Source organism: Pteropus alecto, unplaced genomic scaffold (genome assembly GCF_000325575.1).
Source record: "Pteropus alecto unplaced genomic scaffold, ASM32557v1 scaffold359, whole genome shotgun sequence".
Taxonomy (NCBI): Eukaryota; Metazoa; Chordata; class Mammalia; order Chiroptera; family Pteropodidae; genus Pteropus; species Pteropus alecto.
The window spans coordinates 3,853,962-3,876,429 of NW_006443119.1; the positions used below are offsets into that span (position 1 = coordinate 3,853,962).

At 53.4% G+C, this 22,468-nt stretch overlaps 1 protein-coding gene across 5 annotated transcripts; it reads left to right on the plus strand.

Annotated features, from left to right (window-relative positions):
* The first annotated feature begins 4,850 nt into the window (after nucleotides 1–4,850).
* On the plus strand, nucleotides 4,851–22,468 carry IGSF9 (immunoglobulin superfamily member 9). 5 transcript variants are annotated; one of them, XM_015597868.2, is made up of 21 exons: nucleotides 4,851–5,103; nucleotides 7,001–7,299; nucleotides 7,503–7,691; nucleotides 12,354–12,506; nucleotides 13,278–13,432; nucleotides 13,667–13,784; nucleotides 15,210–15,351; nucleotides 15,454–15,599; nucleotides 15,701–15,843; nucleotides 17,104–17,244; nucleotides 17,692–17,808; nucleotides 18,018–18,168; nucleotides 18,338–18,461; nucleotides 18,691–18,866; nucleotides 19,125–19,375; nucleotides 19,575–19,659; nucleotides 19,753–19,932; nucleotides 20,148–20,190; nucleotides 20,516–21,376; nucleotides 21,645–21,772; nucleotides 21,974–22,468. In XM_015597868.2, the coding sequence occupies exons 2-21, from the start codon at nucleotides 7,242–7,244 to the stop codon at nucleotides 22,153–22,155; spliced, it is 3,543 nt and encodes a 1,180-aa protein (XP_015453354.1). In that variant the 5' UTR covers nucleotides 4,851–5,103; nucleotides 7,001–7,241; the 3' UTR covers nucleotides 22,156–22,468. The 5 variants fall into 5 exon arrangements, with proteins under 5 accessions (XP_015453354.1, XP_006922969.1, XP_015453357.1 ...); XM_006922907.3 differs by having other exon boundaries at nucleotides 7,049–7,299; XM_015597871.2 differs by having other exon boundaries at nucleotides 7,049–7,299; nucleotides 18,338–18,449.

Here is a 22,468-nt window from a genome sequence, read left to right on the forward strand (position 1 = left end):
CCCAGGCCTGATTTGCCACTGCCCAAGACTTGACCATCCTCCCCTAATCAGATCTTGTGCAGTTGCCATGGGCTGGGGGCATTGGGGAGAGGCTTGGAAAACACCCAAGCAACTGGACACGTGTAGGTAGTGAGTGAATTGGAGTGAATGGTGTAGGATTCGGTAGGGACAGCACTGGGTTAGCTCTCAGGAAACTTGGGCTCTGCTCTACCACTCATCTCTAGCTTGAAACGCTTTGTTTAGGAAACATCCACTGGGGCACAGTCCCTTTCCACAAGGAACACATACCTCGAAGGAGAGACAGGCATCAATACCGCTGATTGGAGCTCTTACAGAGACATGGCTATGAGAGTACCATGGCTCTCACAGAAGCAGAAAGAGCTGGGGAGCCTGGGGAGTTTTAGAAGAGGAGACTGAGGGGTTGGGAGACAGCTGTGTGACAGAAGCCATACTTGAATTTCCCCGGACCTTGCGTTACCCTCTCTGTGAGAAGAAGGATGCTGACCTCCAAAATGTCTTCCAAGAGAAGGGATATTAGACTGTGAAGGGGCTGTGGGATGCATTGGGGAATTGGGGAGATCAAGGACACTGCTTTTAGGAAAACAGAACATGTGGGTCTAAGCAGTGGGAGCCAAGAGCCAGGCGTCCCTGGCTGGAAAGGAATCAGGGCCAGGAGGTAAGCAGGGATTTCCTTTCTAGGTTTATGTGCAGGAGAGGAAGCCCATTGGGGCTTGGGAAGGAGGTGGTGAGGGTGAGTAACTAGTCCCCAAATTGCTCCTGACTGGCAACATCCATTCTATTCTGGGCAGGCCTGAGCCCTGGTCCTGCTGGGAGGCCTGAGGCAGTCCCTGCCTCTTCTTCTGGCCTGAGTAGTTCCACCTTCAAAAAGGCCTGAGTTCTAGGGCCAAGCCTGCAGCCCCTATTTCCTCTACCTCCTTAATATCTTTCTGAAGACTGGAAAAATCAACCGGAATTTATCCTGCATACACAGGGGCAGCTTGTTCCTAATACAGCTGAGTCAGGCATGCAGAAAGTATTAAGGAGTGAATGGTCCCTGTACAGCTGGCCCAGGGCTTGCCCTGGAATTTGGCAAAGTCCCCTCTTCTCCCATGCAGCCTCTGAACAGAGAAAGGCTGAGGCCCCCAAATAACCCAGGGCACCTGGAATAGGAAGGCTGAGACCCTAAAGAAGGTGGAATACAAACTCAGAGAGGCCCAGGCTTCTTTCTCTGAAGGAAGCCAGGATAATAATCACCAGATAGCACTGCAGTTTGTAAAGTTTGCTCATCCTTTGAAACAGGTGAAAGCAACCTGAGAGAAGGAGGGAAACATTTAAGCACCTACTAAGTGTCAGGCACTGAGCTAGCTTGGAAGAGGAAGAAAAGACACTGTCTTCCCTCAAGGAACTTTGTAAGATCTGTAAAGATATAATAAGTATAGTGAGGTGTGACAAAGGCTGTAAGCGAAGGTGAGGGTGTGGTGGACTGGATGTCCTGGAGGGAAGAGGTAAATATAATTTGACACACGATTAGCAGGAAGTCCAGGGAAGGGAGAAAAAGGACATCCTAGCCAGACAGCAGTTAAGGGGAAAGACACTGATATGTGAAAGAGCACAGTGAAATCTAGGGACTGCAAAGCCAGGCACTGTGTGTGATAGATAAGGGGGTGGGTGAGAAATGAGTCTGGAGAGGTGGGCAGGACTCCTCTGAGAGACTAAGGGCTGTAGGGGAATTCAGTGATGAACTAGACAGGCTCCACATGCTCATGGAATGGGCTCATGGGGACAGAAGACAGACACACCAACAGTTAAATGACAGTCTAGGAGAAATCATACTTGTCTTCTCATCAGGTGACAGGACCAGTGGTCATGGGCATGTAGTCAACAAAGTTGCTGGAATTGACAACCTTTTCTGACCTTCTTGTCAACAAGTTGAAAACATGTGGGCTGCCTGATACTTTGGTTAGGCAGAATTCTAGCTGGTTAGATGAACTTCCCCAGAGAGTAATGGCTATGGGTTGAGGACAACCAAGGAAAATTTTTAGTTTGAAGCCTCAGGGGCTTTTTTTTTTCTTTCACTTTTTATATATCACATGGTGAGGGAACAAATTATAGCACTAGGTTACTTTTCTTACCAACAAGCCAACAGGATACACCTGAATCACAGCAAAATGACAATAATAAAACTCACAAATAAGCTTCCAGAAAAAATGACTGTATCATACACTTTTAAATATTGAAAATCATTTAAATCCCAAATTTACAAAAATTTATTTTAATGTTCAAGTGAGATTAGCTTATCCTCAGGAAAACACTGGAGACAGCAGAAGTGAAACCTTTGGACCAGAAGTGTTTCCACGGTGAAGGAGGTAGCTCTTTTCCCGCTGGTTGGTGCAAAGAGATAAAAGATGCTTCAACCATCTTTCCTAGGCACTCTGCCTCGCCTTACTTTCATGTGTGTCCACTAACATGTTTTCATTACAGTCTCATCGCTGTTAGTTCAGTTTGTTTCATTGTAGAGTATTGCTGAAAGCTGCCACTTTGGGAGAATCTGCTGGAGGGATGGTGGGAGAGACCATGACACTGCTCCTGCCTCCCCTTCTCCTCCTGTTCCCCCTCCACATTTCCATCTCAGGCACCTAGAAGTTTACACCAGGCAGAACTTTCCAGCAATTAGAGTTCTTAAAATTGGAATGGTGGTGGGTGGTGAACTTCCTGGCCCAGGATGTGGTCAGATGGGGCTGGCTGGTCACCTGCAGGAAGCAAGGACACTGGTGTGAGCAGTGGTCTCTCCTGACGTTAAGGCCACGATTTCATGAATCAGATGCCTGGTGCAATCAGTTTGAGTCAAAGGAGTTCATACTGGGGTGATATCAATGTGCTTTCAGGGAAGGCTTCCTGAAGGAAAGCATAACTGCTTAAGCCTGGTGGTGAAGGTGACTAAGCTGCATCCATCTGTGAGGCAGCACCAAACTAAGGAAGAAGAAAGCTCAGAAGGGCAGAGGTGCAAGAAATCCTTGTGCCTGAGGTTGAAGTCTCCAAGGGGGTGGGTTACTGAAGTCGGGGCTGGGTCTGAATCAGGCTCTACCATGTCCTAGATGGAAAGGCTTGGACAAGTTACTTCACCTTGTTCGTTGAGCCTTGGTTTTCTCATTAATCACCTGGAGCCATACCTACTTCACAGGGTTTCTCTGTACGTCATATAAGAGTTACAAAGCATGGAGTCCAGGTTATGGCACCTGCAGGGGTTCAGTAAATGATAATTTATTTCATTCCTCTTCTTTCAACCACCAGTGTCAAGATGTTTCTCATTTCTCCCCTCTGGGCCTGTTTCTCTGGGAGGTTGGTGCTGGGTGCTGCGGCCGGTGCTGCGGCGGGAGCTGACTTGGCAACCTCAGCTGGGGCGCAGCCTTTCCCTCCGCATACTGCGGGAGGCGCCTGGGCAGGATGTGGGAGCTCGCCAGTGCAGACAGGTATTTCCAGTCTGGCCAGAGAAGAAATGGGCGGAGGTGGGGCTGGGGATTGGGGAGGAGATTAGAGGAGGCGCTGAGTGGATCCTCTAGGAGGAGGGCGGGGAGTTCTGCTCCCTGCCGAGTGCTCCTTCCCCACGCTCAGATTTCAACACTAGCTGCTGCCTCTGTGGGTTAGGGGAGGGGAGGGAGTCGAAGGGAGCGCACGCCAGAAGGAGGGCGTGCACGGAGCTAGCGCAGGGCTGGCTCCTGAGACCCCTGGAGCAAGGGCTCTGAACCGCACCGCCTCTGTAAGGGTATCTAGTCATTTCCAATGCCTCAAACTTCCTGGATCCCTATATTGTTAATGCAGGTGCCTTAACATTTCATTACTCGCCCTGCCCCTCCCCAATACAAATATTTTTTTAAATGCATCCAAAATTTCTATTTTCTGCCTGGGAATGAAAGACATTTAAGGTCTTCCATTTTCTGTAATGACAATCAGAGTTTTTTTGGAACATAATTTATCAGTTCAAAGACAACTAGCTTCTGTGCTTACAAGTAAAATACGAGAAAGTTGCTTTGAAATATGGATGCTAAAGAGTTTGCTAGAGTCATGCACTAGTGGAGGGACTGATTCTTATAGACAATGATCCAGTGAGCAGAGTTCAAATCTGTGTTTCAGCCAAAGTAAATGTTAGTAAATCATGGACTCACCCAATCACCTGAGGATACTGAAAGCAAAAATGTTAAATCTGTCATTGCCAAGGTTCTACAGAACAACAGCAAACTTCCTGTTGCCCAAAGACCTATATAACAATATCAAAGCTCAAAGCAAATTGGGGGAAGCTCATGCAATCCATTGGATCCCATCAAACAGAATTTCTCAGCCAAAGAGCCCAGACCATTTATCGGAAGTTTTTTGTTAAATGTATAGCTTTCTTTGGATTGTGATGATAGCAGGACAACTGCATACATGACTAAAAAAATAAAATCATTGAAATATGCACTTTCAATGGTTTAATTAAGGGTATATAAATTTTACCTCAATAAATATGTTAAAAATAAAAAAAATATATTTTAAAGACTCAACTCCTGGGCCCCATCCCAGATTCAGAGGTAGGTGTGTGATAAAGTTTAGGAATTCACAGTTCTTTTTGTAAAGAAGCTAATAATTATTCTGAGGACTGATGTTTAGGCTAAATGTTCTAAATTACATCTTGAATTAAGCTGGACCACCAGAAAGCATCACTTGCCCATGTTACATCTGCAATAATTTCACTGAATTGCTGTTATCAAGAATGCCATCGGTAAGAAATGCCACCAGCAAGAAATAACACTCATTTGCCTTAGGATATTTAGCTATCATTCAACACTCCTCATAAGAGGGAGGAGGTTTTCCGCGCCTGGTCGCACCGCTCTCCACCAGGGGGCAACCTGCCCACGTGCCGCCGAATCCTGCTCCGCGGAAACTGCAAGTCCCAGGCCGCCCGGGGGTCGCGCCCGCCCCCTCGCCCTCTGCTGCTCCCATTGGCCACCGCAGGCGGGGATTGGCGGTCTCCAGGGCGACGGGAGGCGCTTGGGGCACCGAGGCGGGAGGCGGATCCGCCTCCTATTGTGTCGCTGGAGGAGTGGAACCGTGCGGCGTGCAGAGCAGGTAAGGGCGGGGGCGTACGGGGAGATGGAATGGGGGTGCCAGCGGGGGGATGGAGAACGGTGCGGAGGTCAGGAGGACAGGAGAAAGCGGGGGACTTTGGGAGAGAAGTGGAATTCTCTGGGGCGCAGAACTAAGGGAGTTCTGGGAAGTGAAGTGGAATTCTTGGCGGGTGGGGGGTTCTCCTGGAACTGGAGGAGTTCTGGAGGTAATACGTGTTTATAGGGGGTGCTGGTTCTTGGTGGATTCCAATAGCAAGGAGGAGTTCCCGGGGTCCAGAGAAGGTGAGGGAAAAAGGGATTTGGGGGTGGGGCACTAGAAATGTATTGTGGGCTGAGGTAGAATTCTAGGGAGGGAAATTCCAGGGAGGAGTGGATGGGAGAAGTGGATGCGTGGGTGGGTGGGGATTGTGGAGGAGACAGGAAGGGAGTTCCTTGAGGCGCAGAGGACCTGATGCAGTTCTGGTGCGAAAAATTGGAATTTGAGGGGGGCAGTGAGAAGTAGAGATAACTATAATGAGGGTACTGGGAGAATGAAGGGGTGCTGGGTGGGAGACCAGACAGGTGAGGACGTGCGGGGAGCAGAGGAGTTGGATGGATTTTAGGGAAAGCAGAAGCATTCTGGGGAGACCCAGAGCCAGGCGGAACTGGAGGATCCTATATACTTGGAAAAAGATTTGTTGGGAAAGTATGGGAGAGCTGACAAGGGGCAATGGGGAGCAAGGGCAATATTTATGAAGTTGTCAGGAGTTAGACACACAGGGCCATTAAATAGAGGCAGAAGTCGGTCTGAGAGACCTGGGGATGTTTTATAGCCAGTACCAAACTGTGAGGCCAAGAGTGGGGTGGAGACCCAGAGCAGAGTCCACTCGGATTTGCCAGGCCTGAGGCAGCACCCCTACCCCACCCCCAGCCCAGTGTGCAGGCTCAAGGAGCTCTGGGGCTGGGCTGTCAAGGGTTCCTACCCTCCATCACTTTGTACACCTGATAGACTCATGGCTTCTTTGGCTTTTCATGGACCATACCCCTAGGGTTGGGGAGGAGAGAGCAGGGAAACCCTAGGCTCAGAGAATATTGGAGGGGAGTGAGTGGGAGGAATTGGGCTGAGGCATTGAGTTAGGTGTCCTGTGGAGGGAGGCTGCCTTGAAGCATCACGAAGAGGAAGTGGCATCAGCCACCAGTCCCCGAATCTACCCAGACCTGGGCAGTGCTGCCTGGGCCCCCATACTAGCCAGTGGGGGAGCAGCTCCTCCTCTCCCAAGCACCTGACTAACTGCTAAAGCATCTTTGAGAGGCTGAGTGGAGAAGTAGGTACTGGTCCCCAGCTTCCAGGTTCATGGAGGCTAGGGGAACAGGGCAAGGAATTGTGTGGGGGTCCCCTGGGGATTTCTTTCTGGAGGTTGTAATCAAAGCTTTGCCCTTGACTGGCTCTCTACCCCCGAGCGAGACTGTCGGAGTCTCAGGGTCCTTATTTGTCACTCTGGGGATCGAGACGATAATACTAGTTCTGCCTTCTATCTGCCACCTCGTTATTAGTATCAGGACTAAGGAAAGAGAAGGAAGAGGAATCTGAGCTGTGGGAGCTCTTCATCTTCCATACTTCTCTAAATATTTTTTCTGAGCGTATAGGAACCCTCAGTTCCCTCCTGCCTCAGTTTTCCAAGAATCTTAGTAACCTGAGTTTCCCCAGAATTCCCGTGCTTCTCCTAAGATCTGGCCCCAGCATGTCTTCACCCATCTAGTCTCCACGCCAGCACTCCCTCATTCATCCAGTGTCCCTATCCCAACCCAAGCCTTATTCCCCAGGGGTGGGGTGTCAAGATTTCAAACTTATTGCTTCCTTTCCTTTCTCTTCCTTTGCTCTCTTCCTGGCCTTTATCTAACTGTGAGGTTTCTCTTAGTTTCCGATGTTGGCCAACTCTGCATGTTGCCTTGCATTTGGCATTTAGATCTGGCGGAGCTCCAGAGAACAGCTTCATCAGGTGTTACGTGAGCCAAGCTCTAACTGTCCAGAAGAGTGGGAGCTGCAGCCTGTTACCTGATCAGAAGGATTAATTGGGCTTGCTGGGCTGCGGACTTCCCCAGGCCCCTCCACCTGGGCCCCTGTGGATAGCGGGGGCCGGGTGAGCAGGCAGCTGGGCTATGGTTTGGTGCCTTGGTCTGGCCATCCTCAGCCTGTTCATCGGCCAGGGGGCTGACGGTGAGCTGAACTCAAGAACTCCCATTTAGTCTTGGGGTGGGGGCAATTCCCAGGGGTTCTCTTTGAGCATGTTTGGGTTCTGGAGAAGTTGAGGGTTCCCTCAATTAGAGTCCTAGGGAGCCTCCTGGGCCACTGATGGGACCTCCACTCCCACCCCTGACCTGGGCTCCTGCTGTCTATCCCTCATGCCACCCATCCTGCAGGTCGAAGGAAGCCTGAAGTGGTATCAGTGGTGGGCCGGGCTGGGGAGAGTGCAGTGCTGGGCTGTGACCTGCTGCCCCCGGCTGGCCGACCCCCGTTGCACGTCATTGAGTGGCTGCGTTTTGGGTTCCTGCTTCCCATCTTCATCCAGTTTGGCCTTTATTCTCCCCGAGTGGACCCTGACTACGTGGGTAAGACTTAGCTGCAGGTCAGAGGGATCGCCAGCGAAGGTGGGCTGGGATGGGGTTGTCTCCTTAACTGTTCTGCCCTGACCTCACCTCCACCTTCACTGCTTCAACTCTGCTTAACAAGCGTGGCTGTGCTCCCGAGCTGCGTTTTAGAATTCCACGTGGTCCGGAAATCCTGCAGCCCTGTTTCAAGTATCCAACCTACTTCTCTAATTGCTTTTCTAGATCTCATCACGAAGCTTCCCAGACTCCATTCTGATCTTCCTTGGTCTCCCCATGTGGCCCTGTCCTTGTCCCTGGCTCTGCAGTCAACTCCTTCCCTTGCCCTCCCCCTCTTCCACTGTCTTCAATGCTAGTTTGGGCATTCTAGGCCTTGGGCCTGGGCTGATGGGGCAGCAGGGTGGGTGGATCTACAACTCGTCTGCTTCTCCAGTGGGGACTCAGCCTGATTCTGAGTACAGAAGAGCGTGTGCACAGAGAGGTGGGCTGGGGAGGGCCATGTTCCCAAGAGATCAGTGAATGGAAGGAGCTGGGCTGGGTTCCTTCTGTATAGTCTTAAAATAGTGTATAGGCCTTCCTGGGCCCCAGCTGGCTCCCTCAAAAGGCTCAGCTTTCTCCTAATCCTGGCTGGAGCCTTAAGCTGAGCTGTTTAGTGCAGGTCTCAGAGGGCGGTGTGTGGGAGGGCCAAAGGAGCCAAAGGATGGGTCCTTTAGGAGCGAAGGAGGGGAAGCCCAGGAACGACCACCTGGGAGGCCTTTGATGGCAGAAGGGGGGCTTTCTCTCTCCCCTTTTTAGTTTGAATCCTGGAGAAGCCCTGGGATTGGCTGAGGCAGGTGCAGCCGAAGGGAAGAGTTTATTTTCAAACCGGGGGCAGTTGTTGGCAGACAGCCTGGTGGGAGAGTATGTGTCTCCACAAGCCCCACGAGACTTGATGAAAGAGAGCCCCAGTTAGGACTAAGTGGAGCAAATATGGCCATGCCCACCATTCCCCCTCTCCGCCTCCGCCTGCCTGCTGGGTGGGAGGGGTGAGGGCTGACTGGAAAGGCTGGGCAGATGCAGAAGATGTCTATGTAAGGACCAGGCAGGGGGCAGGGGAGGAGAGGAAGGAGAAGGGCTTTTCCTGGGATTCTACCAGTAAAGTGTGCAACTCCTCCCCTTCTCTTTGCCCCGCCTTGAGATCTGGTCAACAACTTTGCTACCTGTGGGATTTCTTTGTGTCTGCCAGGGCCATGAGCAATAACCTCTGGGGCTTTCTTCCTCCTCTTACCCTTTGTGCCCACCATGCCCCCAGTCTGGAGCTCCTAGTTGGGCCAGGGCTAGTCTGCAGGGTCAGGGCTTTGGGGGAGCCCCCCACCCCACCCATTAACTCTTTACTGCCTCTCAGCCTTTGTATAGGGGGCTCTGAACTGCAGTTGCTAGGTAACGGGAGGTGGAGGTTGCTAAGGACAATGCTATCCTGTCATAAACCCTCTGGGCAAGTAAAGGATCACTGGCCTGGGAACTGTGTATGAAGCTGGTGCCTAGAATTGGGAGGAACCATGAGAGTGGCTGTTTGGAGCTTTAGGGACTGTACTGAAGGGAAAAGCCTCTAACCTTTGAGGATTCTAGAGTCCATCTGGCAGAGGAGACTAGATTTATAGTCAAGTATAAAAGCAGTAAAAAGCAGTATAAAGCCAGCTAGGACTAAATGCTAGGATTAAGTTAGCCACTGTGTGTGAAGTGCCAGCATGGAGCCTGCAGAGAGCTTGTGTGGTGTAAAACATGACCAGGCGTCCAGAGGAAAGAGAGACATGCCTTATTCTGCTCCAGCTTTCCTGGGGTGGGTCTTAGACAACTCCTTCTAATCAATGGGACGGGCTTTTGATCTTTGACTTTTGTGCTATATTTCTTGGGAGTTTCAAGATGCCCCATAGAGCAGAAAGGACATGAGTTTTCTCTCAGGACAGTTATCTCATTCTCCTTTAGAATGCCCCTGCTGCCTCTAGTCATCGCCCCTTACTGCTTTTTATCCTTCAAAACCCTCTGCATGGTCACAGCTTCCTGGAGGCCTTCTGTACTCTTGCTTCATGGTCTTTTGGAACCGTGAAGTTAGCACCATTTCTTGAACTGTGTGTATGTAAACTTGCACATGAACGCAAGTGTGGGTTCCCTGCCTTTGAGAGCTGGGATGCGCTGGGATACTTCTCCTGCTTCCTTTATAATCTCTGCATGCCAGAAGGTCTCTAGTCTATCAGGCTCTTTTCCCCTGTGGTTGGAGGCTGAGTCTCCAGGAGATGGGCCCAGGACTCAGGAGGACTCAGGACTGCCTGCCTTGGCCATCTTCTTGTTCTTCCCATTAACTCTTTACTGCCTTCCAGTGTGGAAGGGACCTCTCAGCCTTCTGAGAGGGGACTCTGAACTGCAGTTGCTAGGCAGTGGAGGTGGATGTTGCTAAGGTCAGTGCTGTTCTGTTATAAAGGCAAGTCCATATCTCAGAAAAGTTAGGATGTGCAGTATGCCATACTGGATGTTTTGGTCAACACACATTTGGAACTGTTACCCACTGGTTACCAACACCCCCGAGTAAGAACATACTGAATGTGCTCAGTGCTGAGTACCTTGAACATAACGTGATCCTAACAGCAGTGTGCAATGGAAAGTATGTCCATCTGGAGACAGGAGGCCTGGCCTTGTCACTTACTAACCATGAGAGTTTTTGGAAAGAAGCTTAACATCAGTTCCTTTCTCTCTAATGGAATTCTTAAGAGGATTAAATACAGTCACAGTGCCTAATATTGCATGGCCCGTATTCAACCTCAGCCTCCCTCCCCTCTTCTGCCTTCTTTGTAGAGCTCAAAGATCACTACAATGAAAAATTACACGTAGTAGTTAAGGGAGGTTGCAGCTTGTGGTCTGCTCTGCGGGGTTCCATGGCTGAGCAGGCAGATTAAGGTCATTGAGGAATCCTGCTGCTGGGTGGAAGGGTATGAGTGTGTTAAATATTTACCTGCAAGGTCTCGGCTTATCTCCTAGGTGGGGATTTAAACACCTAGCCCTTTAATCAGTTCCACCCTTCCTAGAGAATCCACAGCCCTGAACCTCGTTCTTGGGAGAAAAACATCCCTGCCTACTATCACAAAGCCAGCTTCCACTTGTTCATTGTCTTCTTCCTGGATGGCATTAGATTGAGATTATAGTTCAGAAAGATCACCTTAGGTAGAATGGAAGCAGATTGGAGAGGATGAGTGCACTAACAACTTTAGAATTTCCAAGATTAGAAAGGACTAATTTGGAGCACAGTCTGCTTGGTTGGAGTGGCCTTTTAGTGCTGTATTTGTTTTACGTGACCCAAAGATTCAGAAGTGTCATTCAACCACATAAAAAGTTAAGATGGGGTGGGCCGCTGATGACTGTTGGGAGCTAGGCAGGAGGGAGAAAGCCCCTTAGTAGGCAGTGGGAGTACTACAGGTGAGAGATACCCAGGACTAAACTAAGGTGAAAATGGTAGAGAAGGAACAAATATTAGAAGGTAGAATTTGAAATATTTACTGAACAAATAGAGGGGGAAGTAATGGAGAAAGGAATAGGTGATGCCAGGAGTCTGGAAGGGTGACTTGGTGTATGCTGGTGCTATTCACTGATACAGGACGAAGAAAGGGAGATAGTGTGTTACCAAGTAAAGGGGATAGGGGATAAGGCCAGGATTGAACACAAGCTGCCGATTTCAAATCTTGAGCTCATTCATTTGTTCAACAGCCTTTATTTTAGCACCTGCTGATGCCAGGCACCATGCTACCTGCCTGTCCTACATGATCTCCCCTCCACCCCACCCACATTTCCCTTCTCACTTTACAGAGGAGACTGCAGTTGAGAGAGGTTAATAACTTGCCCAGAGGACTGCACAGCAGAGCTGCTGTTCTCACTAGGTTGTACTGCTAGGGACCCATGAAGCCATTTGGGGTGCATGGCTGAGGTGCTGAGGGATCTGGGGGTACCCTCAGTCAGTCTGGTGGTATGGTGCAGATGCTGAGGGTGGGAGTGTAGTGTCTGCCTGTGCTGGGCTATGTGGCTTTGTGGAGCTTTGTGTGGTCAGCCAGCTGGGGCCTGGGTGCCCTGGGGCATGAAGGGATGGGGTGAGGAGGCTGCTGACCTTGCTGTCTGGCTGGGCTGGACTCTGGCCACCCTAAGGGGCTTAGGCCACCAATAATAGCCCTGAGGGATTACGGGCTTTGCTAGGCGAGGTATGAGCAGAGGTATGAGTCCCTGCTCGGGCCCCAAACACTACTGAGGCTTCCTTCCGGGGACAGAGCCCATGGGACCCATACCCGCTCGCCCTATGAAAAGCCCAGGGATGGGCAGGTCCTATAAGAACCCAGAGGAAACTAAGCATTGGCTCTTCAACCTGCTTCCCCCAACAGTCCTGGGAGCTGCAGCTCAGCGGAGGGTCTTCTACCTGCTTTGTCTAGACTGGGTCCCAGCTGCTCGAAGGCAGGAGTGATCAGAGGGGCTGAGGGAGGGATCCGCCCTCAATAACCCAACACCCTCTGTGCTTCTCTGGAGGCCTCTCTATCAGGGTAACATGGAGAGACTGGGTCTGTTCTTGACCTCTGAGAATGACAAGTGTGACCAGAGGTTTGGGGCTCCTATGGGTCCATGAAGCATCCTGATTCTGGGCTCCTCCTCCAGGGCGAGTCAGGCTGCAGAAGGGGGCATCTCTTCAGATTGAAGGGCTCCGAGCAGAAGACCAGGGCTGGTACGAGTGCCGGGTGCTCCTGCTGGACCAGCACAGCCCCGAAGATGATTCTGCTAATGGCTCCTGGGTGCACCTCACAGTCAATTGTATGAAGCTGGGAGCAGGCAGTGGAGAAGGGGGGGGGGTGCAGGATGATGGGACCTCTGGCTGGTGAGGGAGGGGAGGATGGCAGTTCTGATGCCCCACCCTTGCTGACGCCCTTGTTTGCTTGCTCATTGTTTGCATTTTTCCTCTCCTGCCCCCACTTCTGCTCTTTTCTTTCTTCAAATCTAAATCCAATTGACCTTCTAGGCTCTGTGTTAGGAACTTCCCTTCTCTTCTCTCCTGACCCCTTGGCCAGGAGAGAGTAACAGTAGTGGGTAAGGGGGCTTTGGGCCTTGAGTGAAACAGATCAAATATATATAGCATTTTGTTTTTTCAAACATTTTTTAACCCTCATGAATCCTCTCTCAACCATGAAGAAGGAAGGAGGTCATAATTCCCATTTCCTAGATGGGCTAGGGCACAGGGAGACTAGGTCATGCCACTTATTAGAGGCTGAATAGAGTCTAGAGCCAGGCCTTTTGACTCCCAAAACAGTGCTCTTCCAGAGGTTTATCTAGCTCTCCTCCGGCTCTGAGCACCCAGCCTGTGCTCGGCCTGGGTTGCCAACTCTGCAGGCCAGTTGGGGGGTGGGCTGGTGCAATTCTCACTTGGCCCTGGGTGCAGCAGGCAGAGTGCCCCTGGGCTGGGGGTTCTGTGAAGCTGGGTGAGCTGGTGGGCGGAGGGCTGCAGCCCTGATCTGTCTCCCTGTCCTCAGACGCTGCTTTTTGGGCTGATAGTTACTCTGGCAGCTCCTGAAGCCCCTCTCTTCACAGCACCCCCTCAATTCCTGGAGACACCTCCCCAGGTGCTGGAAGTTCAGGAACTGGAGCCCTTGACCTTGCGTTGTGTGGCCCGTGGTAGCCCTCAGCCTCATGTGACTTGGAAGCTCCAAGGACAGGACATTGGCCAGGGCCAGGGCCAGATGCAGGTAAGTGGTGCTGGGCAGGGTGAGCCATATAGTGTGAGGGTCAGGAGCAGTCCTGGGAGCAGGGCTAAAGGGCGGCAAAGGCGGGTTGGGAGACAGGCCAGGGGAGGGGCTCTAACTTGGCTTCCTGAGCCTGTGGTGCTGCTTCCCTCTGCAGGCCATCCTCAGAAGTGCAGGGTCAGGCCTGCTGGTGGGATAGGTGACTCCTGGGGCCTTCCTCATGGATTCTTACTCTAGGTGCAGAACGGGACACTGTGGATCCAGCGGGTGGAGCGAGGCAGCTCTGGGATCTACACCTGCCAGGCCTCCAGCACTGAGGGCAGTGCTATCCACACGACCCAGCTGCTGGTGCTAGGTGCTCTTTGAGAGGGGGGAGGCTTGGAACCGGGACTCCTAGTGTGAGGACTGGCCTGTGGCTGGGGGTACACATAGCAGGAATTGGGAGGAGACTTGTGCCTGAGGGCAGGGGCTTTGGAGAGTGAGGAAGCCCCTAACAGGTGCCGGCTATTCCTCTGAAAACAGCATCTTAAATTTGAAAAGGGCCAATAACAGGTAGATATTTAGTGCTCAGCAGTGTGGTATAGTGGGAAGGGCATGGGTGCTACTGTTAGGCCATGAGCTCTGTGACCCGTTGGCCCCCATTTTCCCCATCTATATAAAGAGGTTCATAGCTACTTCTCAGGACTGTGGCAAGAATTTAATCAGATTTAGCTTAGCACAGGGATCAGGACATTGTAATTCCTGGCCAAGACCTTCCCTTTAGAAGAGAAGCTGAGAAATAGAAGGCCTGACTCTGCCTTCATAGAGCTTCTCATCCACGTGGGGAAGTCAGCCCAGTTAGGAAGTGTGGTTCCCCATGGTTCTGTGGGAAGGGCAGTGCTAGATAATGATTAAGAACAAAGTCTCTGGTGTTGGGAAGGCCTGACTGAATCTCACCTTCCCTGACGACCTTGGGCGAGTCACCTCACAACCTCTCTGCCTCTGCCTTCATTTCTTCATCTATGAAGTGGAGATGGCAATTCCTACCACAAAGGCTCCGATGTGGGTTAAGTGAGATGGTGCAGTGCAGGGCCTGGCGGGGCTCCTGGCCTGCCTATTACTGCCTACTCGTGTGGTAGGAGCCCAGAGCAGGGAGAGAGCAGTGCAGTGGTGGAAGTTAAAGCAGAGGCTCTGTGGCTCAGCCAGGCTCTCCGGAAGAGCATTCCAGGTTGGGGGTTCCAAGAGCAAAGGCCTGGAGACAGGAGTGAGCCTAGCATGGGACACAGTGAGCTGCCCGCACTGATCTGACAGAATTATTTGTAAGAGTTGGCATATGAAAATGGTTGTCCAGGCAGGGAGGGTTTGGATCACGAGGGCTGGGTCAAGAAGTTGGAGCTTCATGTGGCAGAAGACAGCAGCTGTTGTGGATTCTTGAGCAGAAGTGTTCTGTGGCCAAAGAATGAATGGCCACTCAATGCACGAATGGTCATCAGAGTGGCAGAGATGGGGGAGCCTGGGTTCAGGGATCAATGCAGCATCTGGGGATAAGGTAGTGGGTACCTGGAGTTGGGGAGGAGACAGAGGTGATGTAAGGTGTGACGTGAGAGATATAAAGGGTGAATGAGTGGAGAGTAAGAACTGATCTCTCTACTCAACACACACACACAAAGTGTTTCTAGGTAGGGGAAACTGGGCAAATGGGGTTCCAAAGAGGAGGTCCAGGGAGAATCGTAGAAGTGAATTCAGAGTTCTGAGATGACCGTGGGCTGAGGCCCCTCCCTCCTATTGTCACTCCCAACAGGACCCCCAGTCATCGTGGTGTCCCCCAAGAACAGCACGGTCAATGCCTCCCGGGATGTTTCCTTGGCCTGCCAGGCTGAGGCGTACCCTGCTAATCTCACTTATAGCTGGTTCCAGGACAGCGTCAATGTCTTCCACATTAGGTGGGGCTCTGGAGTGTGGGTGTGGGGGACTGGTGGGAAGTCTTTGAGGAGCCCCTTGGCTGAGCAAGGCCTGGACCCCTCCCCACACATGCCATATTGCAGGCGCCTTCAGTCACGGGTGCGGATTTCGGTGGATGGGAGCCTATGGTTGCAGGCTGCCCAGCCTGATGATGCGGGCTGCTATACCTGTGTGCCCAGCAACGGCCTCCTACACCCGCCTTCGGCCTCTGCCTACCTCACTGTGCTCTGTAAGCCTGACCCCAGCTCCCCTCACAGCCTGCTCCCCTCCCCTGGACCGGGCCAAGCTCCTCCTGCACTACCTGCACTACTTCCCACTGTTTTTTCCCAGACCCAGCCCAGGTGACAGCAATGCCTCCTGAGACACCCCTGCCCATAGGCATGCAAGGGGTGATCAGGTGCCCAGTTCGTGCCAACCCCCCACTGCTCTTTGTCATCTGGACCAAGGATGGGCAGGCCCTACAGCTGGACAAGGTACAGGCTTGGGGCAAGGGAAGGAATGTCTCAGCTTGGTTTTAGTCTAGTCAGGACAGCTGGGGCAGAGTTAGCTCAGTTTGATTCAGTTCAGTAACTAGAACATAGACTTACTACTGGGTGCTGTGTGGGGTATTGCACGGGAAGCTTGAGCAAAGAGACATCCATGCAAAAGAAGAGCACAGCCTAGGAGGGGGAAGGACAGTAACAGAGACTCTCTGCTGGAAGGCTCGGGATGGTGAAAGCACCTTCCAATTAGGACTGGTCAAAGAGAGGTCAGCTATAGCTTCTGGGACTTTGGTGATGGGCTCAGAGTGTTTGTGTTTATGACATAATGAATTGTCCAGCTTGATGGGAGTACTGTGCAGATGTGAATGGTGCAGAGGAAGCTGGAAAGACAGGTTGGGGCTCAAAGGAAGAACTCCGAATGACAAGTAAATATTACCTCATTCTGAGGTGATTGGTATCTTTCGTTTGTTTGCAAAGACTATAAATTCCTTGTGGGCTAGTATTGCATGCTTTAATCCTAGTGTCCCCATGGTTCCTGCAGTAATAGTACTCCGTAAATTTTTGTTGAATGTTAGAAAAAAAGTCTAAAGGCATTTGGAGGCCCTGAAGTTGTTTGAACTATGGTGTGATAGTATCAGAGCTGTGAGCAGTTGAGTTTGTCAGATGGAATGGAATGGAGGAGGAGAGAGTGGACATAGGGAGAAGAGTTCAGGGGCTGTTGAAATGGTCCAGGTGAGAGGTTATGTAGTCCAAGTTAGGGAGGAGGATGTGAAGATGGATGGGCTTTCCAGAAGGTCAGAGCTGATGAGTGTGTAGGTGGGAGAGTGAGGAAGGGTAAGGAGTCAGATGTTACCGAGGACAGTGGGGCCTTTAACGTAGAAATAGGGAAGTTAGGAAAAGCAACTGATTTGGGGTGGAAGATGCTGAATTTTGTCCTGGAGTGCTGGGAAGACAAATAGATATGGTCCCACCAGGCAGGGAGCCCACACACAGCTCAACCGCAAGGGGCGCTATTCACGCTGTATTCTCTGTGAGTGGTGCCTTCTGGAGTTATGCAGTCCTAGCCATCACACCCACTGGGAGTGGTCCCTTTTTGGGAAAGGGAGATGGAGGACTGGACTACAGAGAGATCAGGCCTAGAGGTGGAGTTGTGGGCTTCTGTACCATCTTTTCCCTGGTATGGCTTCTCTCTGTCTCGGCCTGGCCTCTGCTGAGTTTCTTTCTCTTGTCATCATCTCCTTTTACCCCCAGTTCCCCGGCTGGTCCCAGGGCTCAGAAGGCTCACTGGTCATTGCCTTGGGGAATGAGGATGCTCTGGGAGAATACTCCTGCACCCCCTACAACAGTCTTGGTACTGCAGGGCCCTCCCCGGTGACCCGTGTGCTGCTCAAGGTGAGGCTCAGGGTGGGCCTGCAGCAGTGGGCCAGGTGGCTAAAGATGCGCCCATGTGGACACCAGGCTGGCAGAGCGGGGTGGGGAGGGGCTTCCAAGTCTGTGCGTCTCACAGTGCACAGCAGCAGCTGTCCGGCACCATCCCAGAGTTTTCTGCAGAGATAGTGAGAGATAGGTGGGACATCAGTCACACAGCACATCCCCAGAGTCTGATACCCTGCCTGACCCCATCTCACTAACCTTGACCCCGCCACCTCCCTTTCTGGAAGTGTTCTGTAGAGAGGCCTCCCATCCCCACAGTCTTTCTCTGTCCCACCAGGGAACCGAGCTACGAAGCTAGAGAGATAGGGAGAGATGAGACGGAGATGTGGTGTGAGAGGGAGCCCCAGAGAGGGGACAGCAAGCAGTATGAGAGCGGCCCCTCCCAAAGCCATTTCTGGCCTGCAGGCCCCCCCAGCTTTTTTAGAACGGCCCCAGGAAGAGTATTTCCAGGAAGTAGGGCGGGAGCTCCTCATCCCCTGCTCTGCCCAAGGAGACCCTCCGCCCACTGTCTCTTGGGCCAAGGTAAGGCTCCTGAGCCCGCTCTGCCTGTCCTCTGCCCACTCTGCCCGCTCCTTTCTGTGCTCTTGGCCATTCGTTGGAAGGAGGATGTTGAAATGGGAGGGTCGTCAGAAGCAGGGTGGGAAGGAAGCTGAAGTTGCCTGGAGAGATAAGTGGCACCCTTGGTGAGGGGTGGCTGCGTGTGTCCTCAGGGCTGACCAGTGGTTCTGTAGGTGGGCCGGGGGCTGAAGGGCCAGGCCCAGGTGGACAGCAACAGTAGCCTCATCCTGCGACCCTTGACCAAGGAGGCCCATGGGCGCTGGGAGTGTACCGCCAGCAATGCTGTGGCCCAAGTGGCCACCTCCACGAAGGTCTACGTGCTGGGTTAGTGGCTGCAGAGCCGGCTGGGGGCTGTAGGAAACCACGTGGGACAGGAGACGGGGAATCATTTCTGGAGGCCCAGTTGGGGATGGGAGGACCCCTGGGCTCCCCTTAGCTCTTTGCCTTTCCTCATGGCCCTAACCATTGTCCCTCCTTCTGTCCCTTCACCCAGGCACCAGCCCCCACATTGTCACCAATGTGTCTGTGGTGTCTGTGCCCGAGGGTGCCAATGTCTCCTGGGAGCCTGGCTTTGATGGTGGCTATCTGCAGAGATTCAGCATCTGGTATACCCCATTGTGCGTGACCTGCCCTTCCACCTCTCTCCTCCCCACCCTGCTTCTCTCCGGCCCTTTGCCCTTTCTCCTACCCCTCCATTTCAGCCCTGCTCCAACTCTGCTGCCTGATTTCCAGAGAATCTTAAGTGATCCTGGGTGGTTGAGGGGAGGAGAACGGTTAGCTCTCCAGACTCCAAGCTTCTTGTGCTTCCTAGTTCTTCAGGTGCCCCCATTTCCTCATGTCTTCCAGGGCAAAGGGTCCTGACCGAGCCCATCATGATTGGGTGTCCCTGGCGGTGCCTGTGGGGGCTGCTCACCTCCTTGTGCCAGGGCTGCAGCCCCACACCCAGTACCAGTTCAGCGTCCTAGCCCAGAACAAGCTGGGGAGTGGGCCCTTCAGTGAGATCGTCCTGTCTGCCCCTGAAGGTGAGAGACCTCTCACCCCAGAGCAACAGACAAGGATGGGGAAGGGCTGGCAGGGAAAACCCGGATATGGGGGGACCTAGGTGAGAGAGGGCAGAGGTGATGGGCAGGTTGGACCCAGAGGGGTTTGTGGAGGATGATCCAGGCTTGTTTTTCGGGGCTCTGGGAGAATGGTTGGGCACCAGGGGTTGTGGAAGGCCAGGGGAGGTGGAGAAGGGCACTGGAAATCCTATTGCTACCATGCCTGTCTGTCCCAATCAGGGCTTCCTACCACACCAGCTGCCCCCAGGCTTCCCCTGACAGCAATGCCACCTCCGCTGTCCTCTCCCCGAGGTCTGGTGGCAGTGAGGACACCCCGGGGGATACTCCTGCACTGGGATCCCCCAGAACTGGTCCCTAAGAGACTGGATGGCTACATCTTGGAGGGCCGACAAGGCTCCCAGAATTGGGAGGTGCTGGACCGGACAGTGGCAGGCACGGAAATGCAGCTGCTGGTGCCGGGCCTCATTAAGGTTAGCATGGGAGGTGGGCACAGGGGTCCTTCTGCGGCTTTCCAGGCCCTCGCTCCATGCACCAAACCTGATCTTTTCACCCAGATTTGACCGTTTCCCTGGCTTCCCACTTTACCCTTAGTTCCCAGCTGTAGTGTGCATGGGGCTGGGGTGGTCGGTCAGGCCCAGCCCTGATCTTCCTTGACCCTTCCATCCCCAGGATGTTCTCTACGAGTTCCGCCTTGTGGCCTTGGCTGGTGGCTATGTCAGCGATCCCAGCAACACAGCCAATGTCTCCACTTCTGGTGAGAACCTGGCAGGAGGGCTGACACTAGGGCCTAGGGGCTCTAAGCCTACTGACTCTGGACACCCATCCTCCCTTGTGGCCCCTTTCGCAGGCCTGGAGGTCTACCCATCACGCACCCAGCTGCCAGGTCTCTTGCCACAGCCTGTGCTGGCTGGCGTGCTGGGTGGGCTCTGCTTCCTTGGGGTGGCTGTCCTTGTGAGCATTCTGGCTGCTTGTATCACCAACCGGCGCAGGGCTGCCCGCCGCCGCCGCCGCAAGCACCTCCACCAAGGTAGGGCTGACCCCCAGCAGTACCTCCTACTTGGAGGAAAGCCCTCCCTTCTTCTGAGCCAGGGGCCCTCCCTTACTTGGTCCTGCACTCAGCCTTGCCTACACTAGTCCCAGCCAAATGGAGCTGGGTACCTGCTGTTGGGTGAGGGTCTGTGCCTGTGGCCCTGGAAGGCCCTGGGTTTGCCTGTGTCACCTCTTGTTCTCCTGCCCTTACAGATCCACCTCTTCTCTTCTCTCCGCCCCGGTTGTCAGCTCTACTGTAAGTCCCTCCACCTCCTGGGCTTCCTTCTGCCTTCCTACAGTACGCCCCATTATTTGCTTCCTTTTCTGCACCTCAGAGTGGGAGGTGTGGGAGGTTTGGGAGGTGGAACAGAAGTGAGAGAGAGGTAAGGATGGACATGCAGAGCCTCAGCCTGGGGTAGTCCAGCATTGCCTGTGCCTCCCTTTGCCTCTCCATGTGGGTTTTTTTTCGTTTGCTCTCCTAGCTCTGCTCTGTTGTATACCAAACCTATCCAGGCCTGACACTGGTTCCTGGGAGGGGGACTGGCCCCAACCACAGACCCTGATCTCTTTTCCTTCCACAGTTCTGCCCCAGGCTCAGGCAGTCCTGACAGTGTGGCCAAGCTGAAGCTCCAGGCTTCCCCAGTCCCCAGCGTGCGCCAGAGTCTGCTCTGTGGGGAGCCCCCGGGATCCCCAGGCTCCCCTCTGGATCCTCTATCTAGCCGGGGGCCCTTGCCCCTAGAGCCCATTTGCCGGGGACCAGATGGGCGCTTTGTGATGGGACCCAACATGGCGACCCCCCAAGAAAAGTCAGGCCCTGAGTGGGCTGAACCTCAGACCCTAGCCTGGCGTCAGGCCAGGTCCTATGACTGCAGCAGCAGCAGCCCCAGTGGGCAGCCCCAGCCCCTTTGCATTTCAGACATCAGCCCTGTGGGGCCCCCTCCTGCAGCCCCAGCCAGTCCCCTGCCACATCCAGGACCCCTGCTCCAGTACCTGAGCCTGCCCTTCTTCCGAGAGATGAATGTGGATGGGGACTGGCCCCCTTTTGAGGAGCCCCGTCCTGCTCCACTCCCAGATTATGTGGACACCCAGCCTTGCCCCACTTCATCTCTCCTTCATTCTCTGGACTCTTCCCCTGGATCTCCCAGGGCAGTGCTTCCTGGGGCCATGGTCAGGGCTGGGGCTGCCCCAGAGCCTCCGTATACAGCACTGGCTGACTGGACGCTGAGGGAGCGGCTGCTGCCAAGCATTCTCCCTGCTGCCCCTCGGGGCAGCCTCACCAGCCAGAGCAGTGGGCGGGGCAGTGCCTCATTCTTGCGGCCCCCCTCCACGGCCCCCTCTGCAGGAGGCAGCTACCTCAGCCCTGCTCCAGGAGATACCAGCAGCTGGGCCAGTGGCCCTGAGAGATGGCCCCGAAGGGAGCATGTGGTGACAGTCAGCAAGAGGTGAGGGCAGTCCTTGGCTATCCCTGCCCTGCCCCCAGTGCTGCCCTGTGTCTTAGATTTTCTTTTCACCCCTCTCTTGATACCCTCTGCCTTCTCTGCTTCACTCCCACCCTGGGACTAAAGGACCTTGTCCTTTAGAAGCTTTGGCTGAGGTCCAGGAATCCTTAGAGAAAACCTGTGGCCCTACCTGAATTTGGAGAGCCTTAGTTCAGGCTTTTCTGGCCACTCTCTTCCTCTACCCACCCCATGCGTTTGTCCCTTTTAACAGGAGAAACACATCTGTGGATGAAAACTATGAATGGGACTCAGAATTCCCTGGGGACATGGAATTGCTGGAGACTTTGCACCTGGGCTTGGCTGGCCCTCGATCCCGACTTGAAGCTGAGTCAGAGCTAGGTGTGTGAGCCCTCCACACCTGGCCTCGCTGTCCCACGTTCCCTCACAGCCCGATGACCCAGTTTGTTCCCTGTCATCCTTGCGCTCCAAGCTCTCTCCTCTTGCTCCCTTGCCTCATCTGCACTGCAGGCCCTGGGGCGCTTCATGGTGCCAGTGAACCACAGGACTTTGTTCTCACATTGTTCTGCCCTCATCTTGCAGGTGAAAAGACTCCAGAGGAGGGCTGCCTCCTGAGCACTGCTCACGCTCCTGGCCCTGAGGCCCGCTGTGCTGCCCTTCGGGAGGAATTCCTGGCCTTCCGCCGCCGCCGAGATGCCACTAGAGCCCGGCTACCAGCCTGTCGACAGCCAGTACCCCATCCTGAACAGGCCACTCTGCTGTGAACTTTCTAATGTGAGGCAGGGTGAGGGTGAAAGCACACAGACCCTGCAAAGGAGGCTCCAACAAGACCTAGCTCTGGCCTGGGAAACTGCCCCTGCCCCTTTCGGCCCAGGCACAGACCCTGGTGGTGGGCTTGGGTAGGCATGGTGTGGGATGTCTGTGCTGAGTCCCTAGAGTCTGGGGACTGGAACAGGGATCCTAGGTCTGCTGGTGTATGAGTGTGTGTGTGTGTGTGTGTGGTGGCGGCGGTGGTAGTGGTGGTGGTGGTGGTGTGGGTGAGGTTTTTTTACAGGTGAATAAAGTCTGGCAAATGTT

Excerpts from the sequence above, each read along its gene's own strand:
- IGSF9 (XM_015597868.2), top strand. The coding sequence starts at position 7,242 with ATGGTTTGGTGCCTTGGTCTGGCCATCCTCAGCCTGTTCATCGGCCAG. Across the intron at positions 19,933-20,147 it reads CCGCAAGCACCTCCACCAAG|ATCCACCTCTTCTCTTCTCT; the intron begins GTAGGGCTGACC and ends CTGCCCTTACAG. Across the intron at positions 21,377-21,644 it reads GTGGTGACAGTCAGCAAGAG|GAGAAACACATCTGTGGATG; the intron begins GTGAGGGCAGTC and ends CCCTTTTAACAG.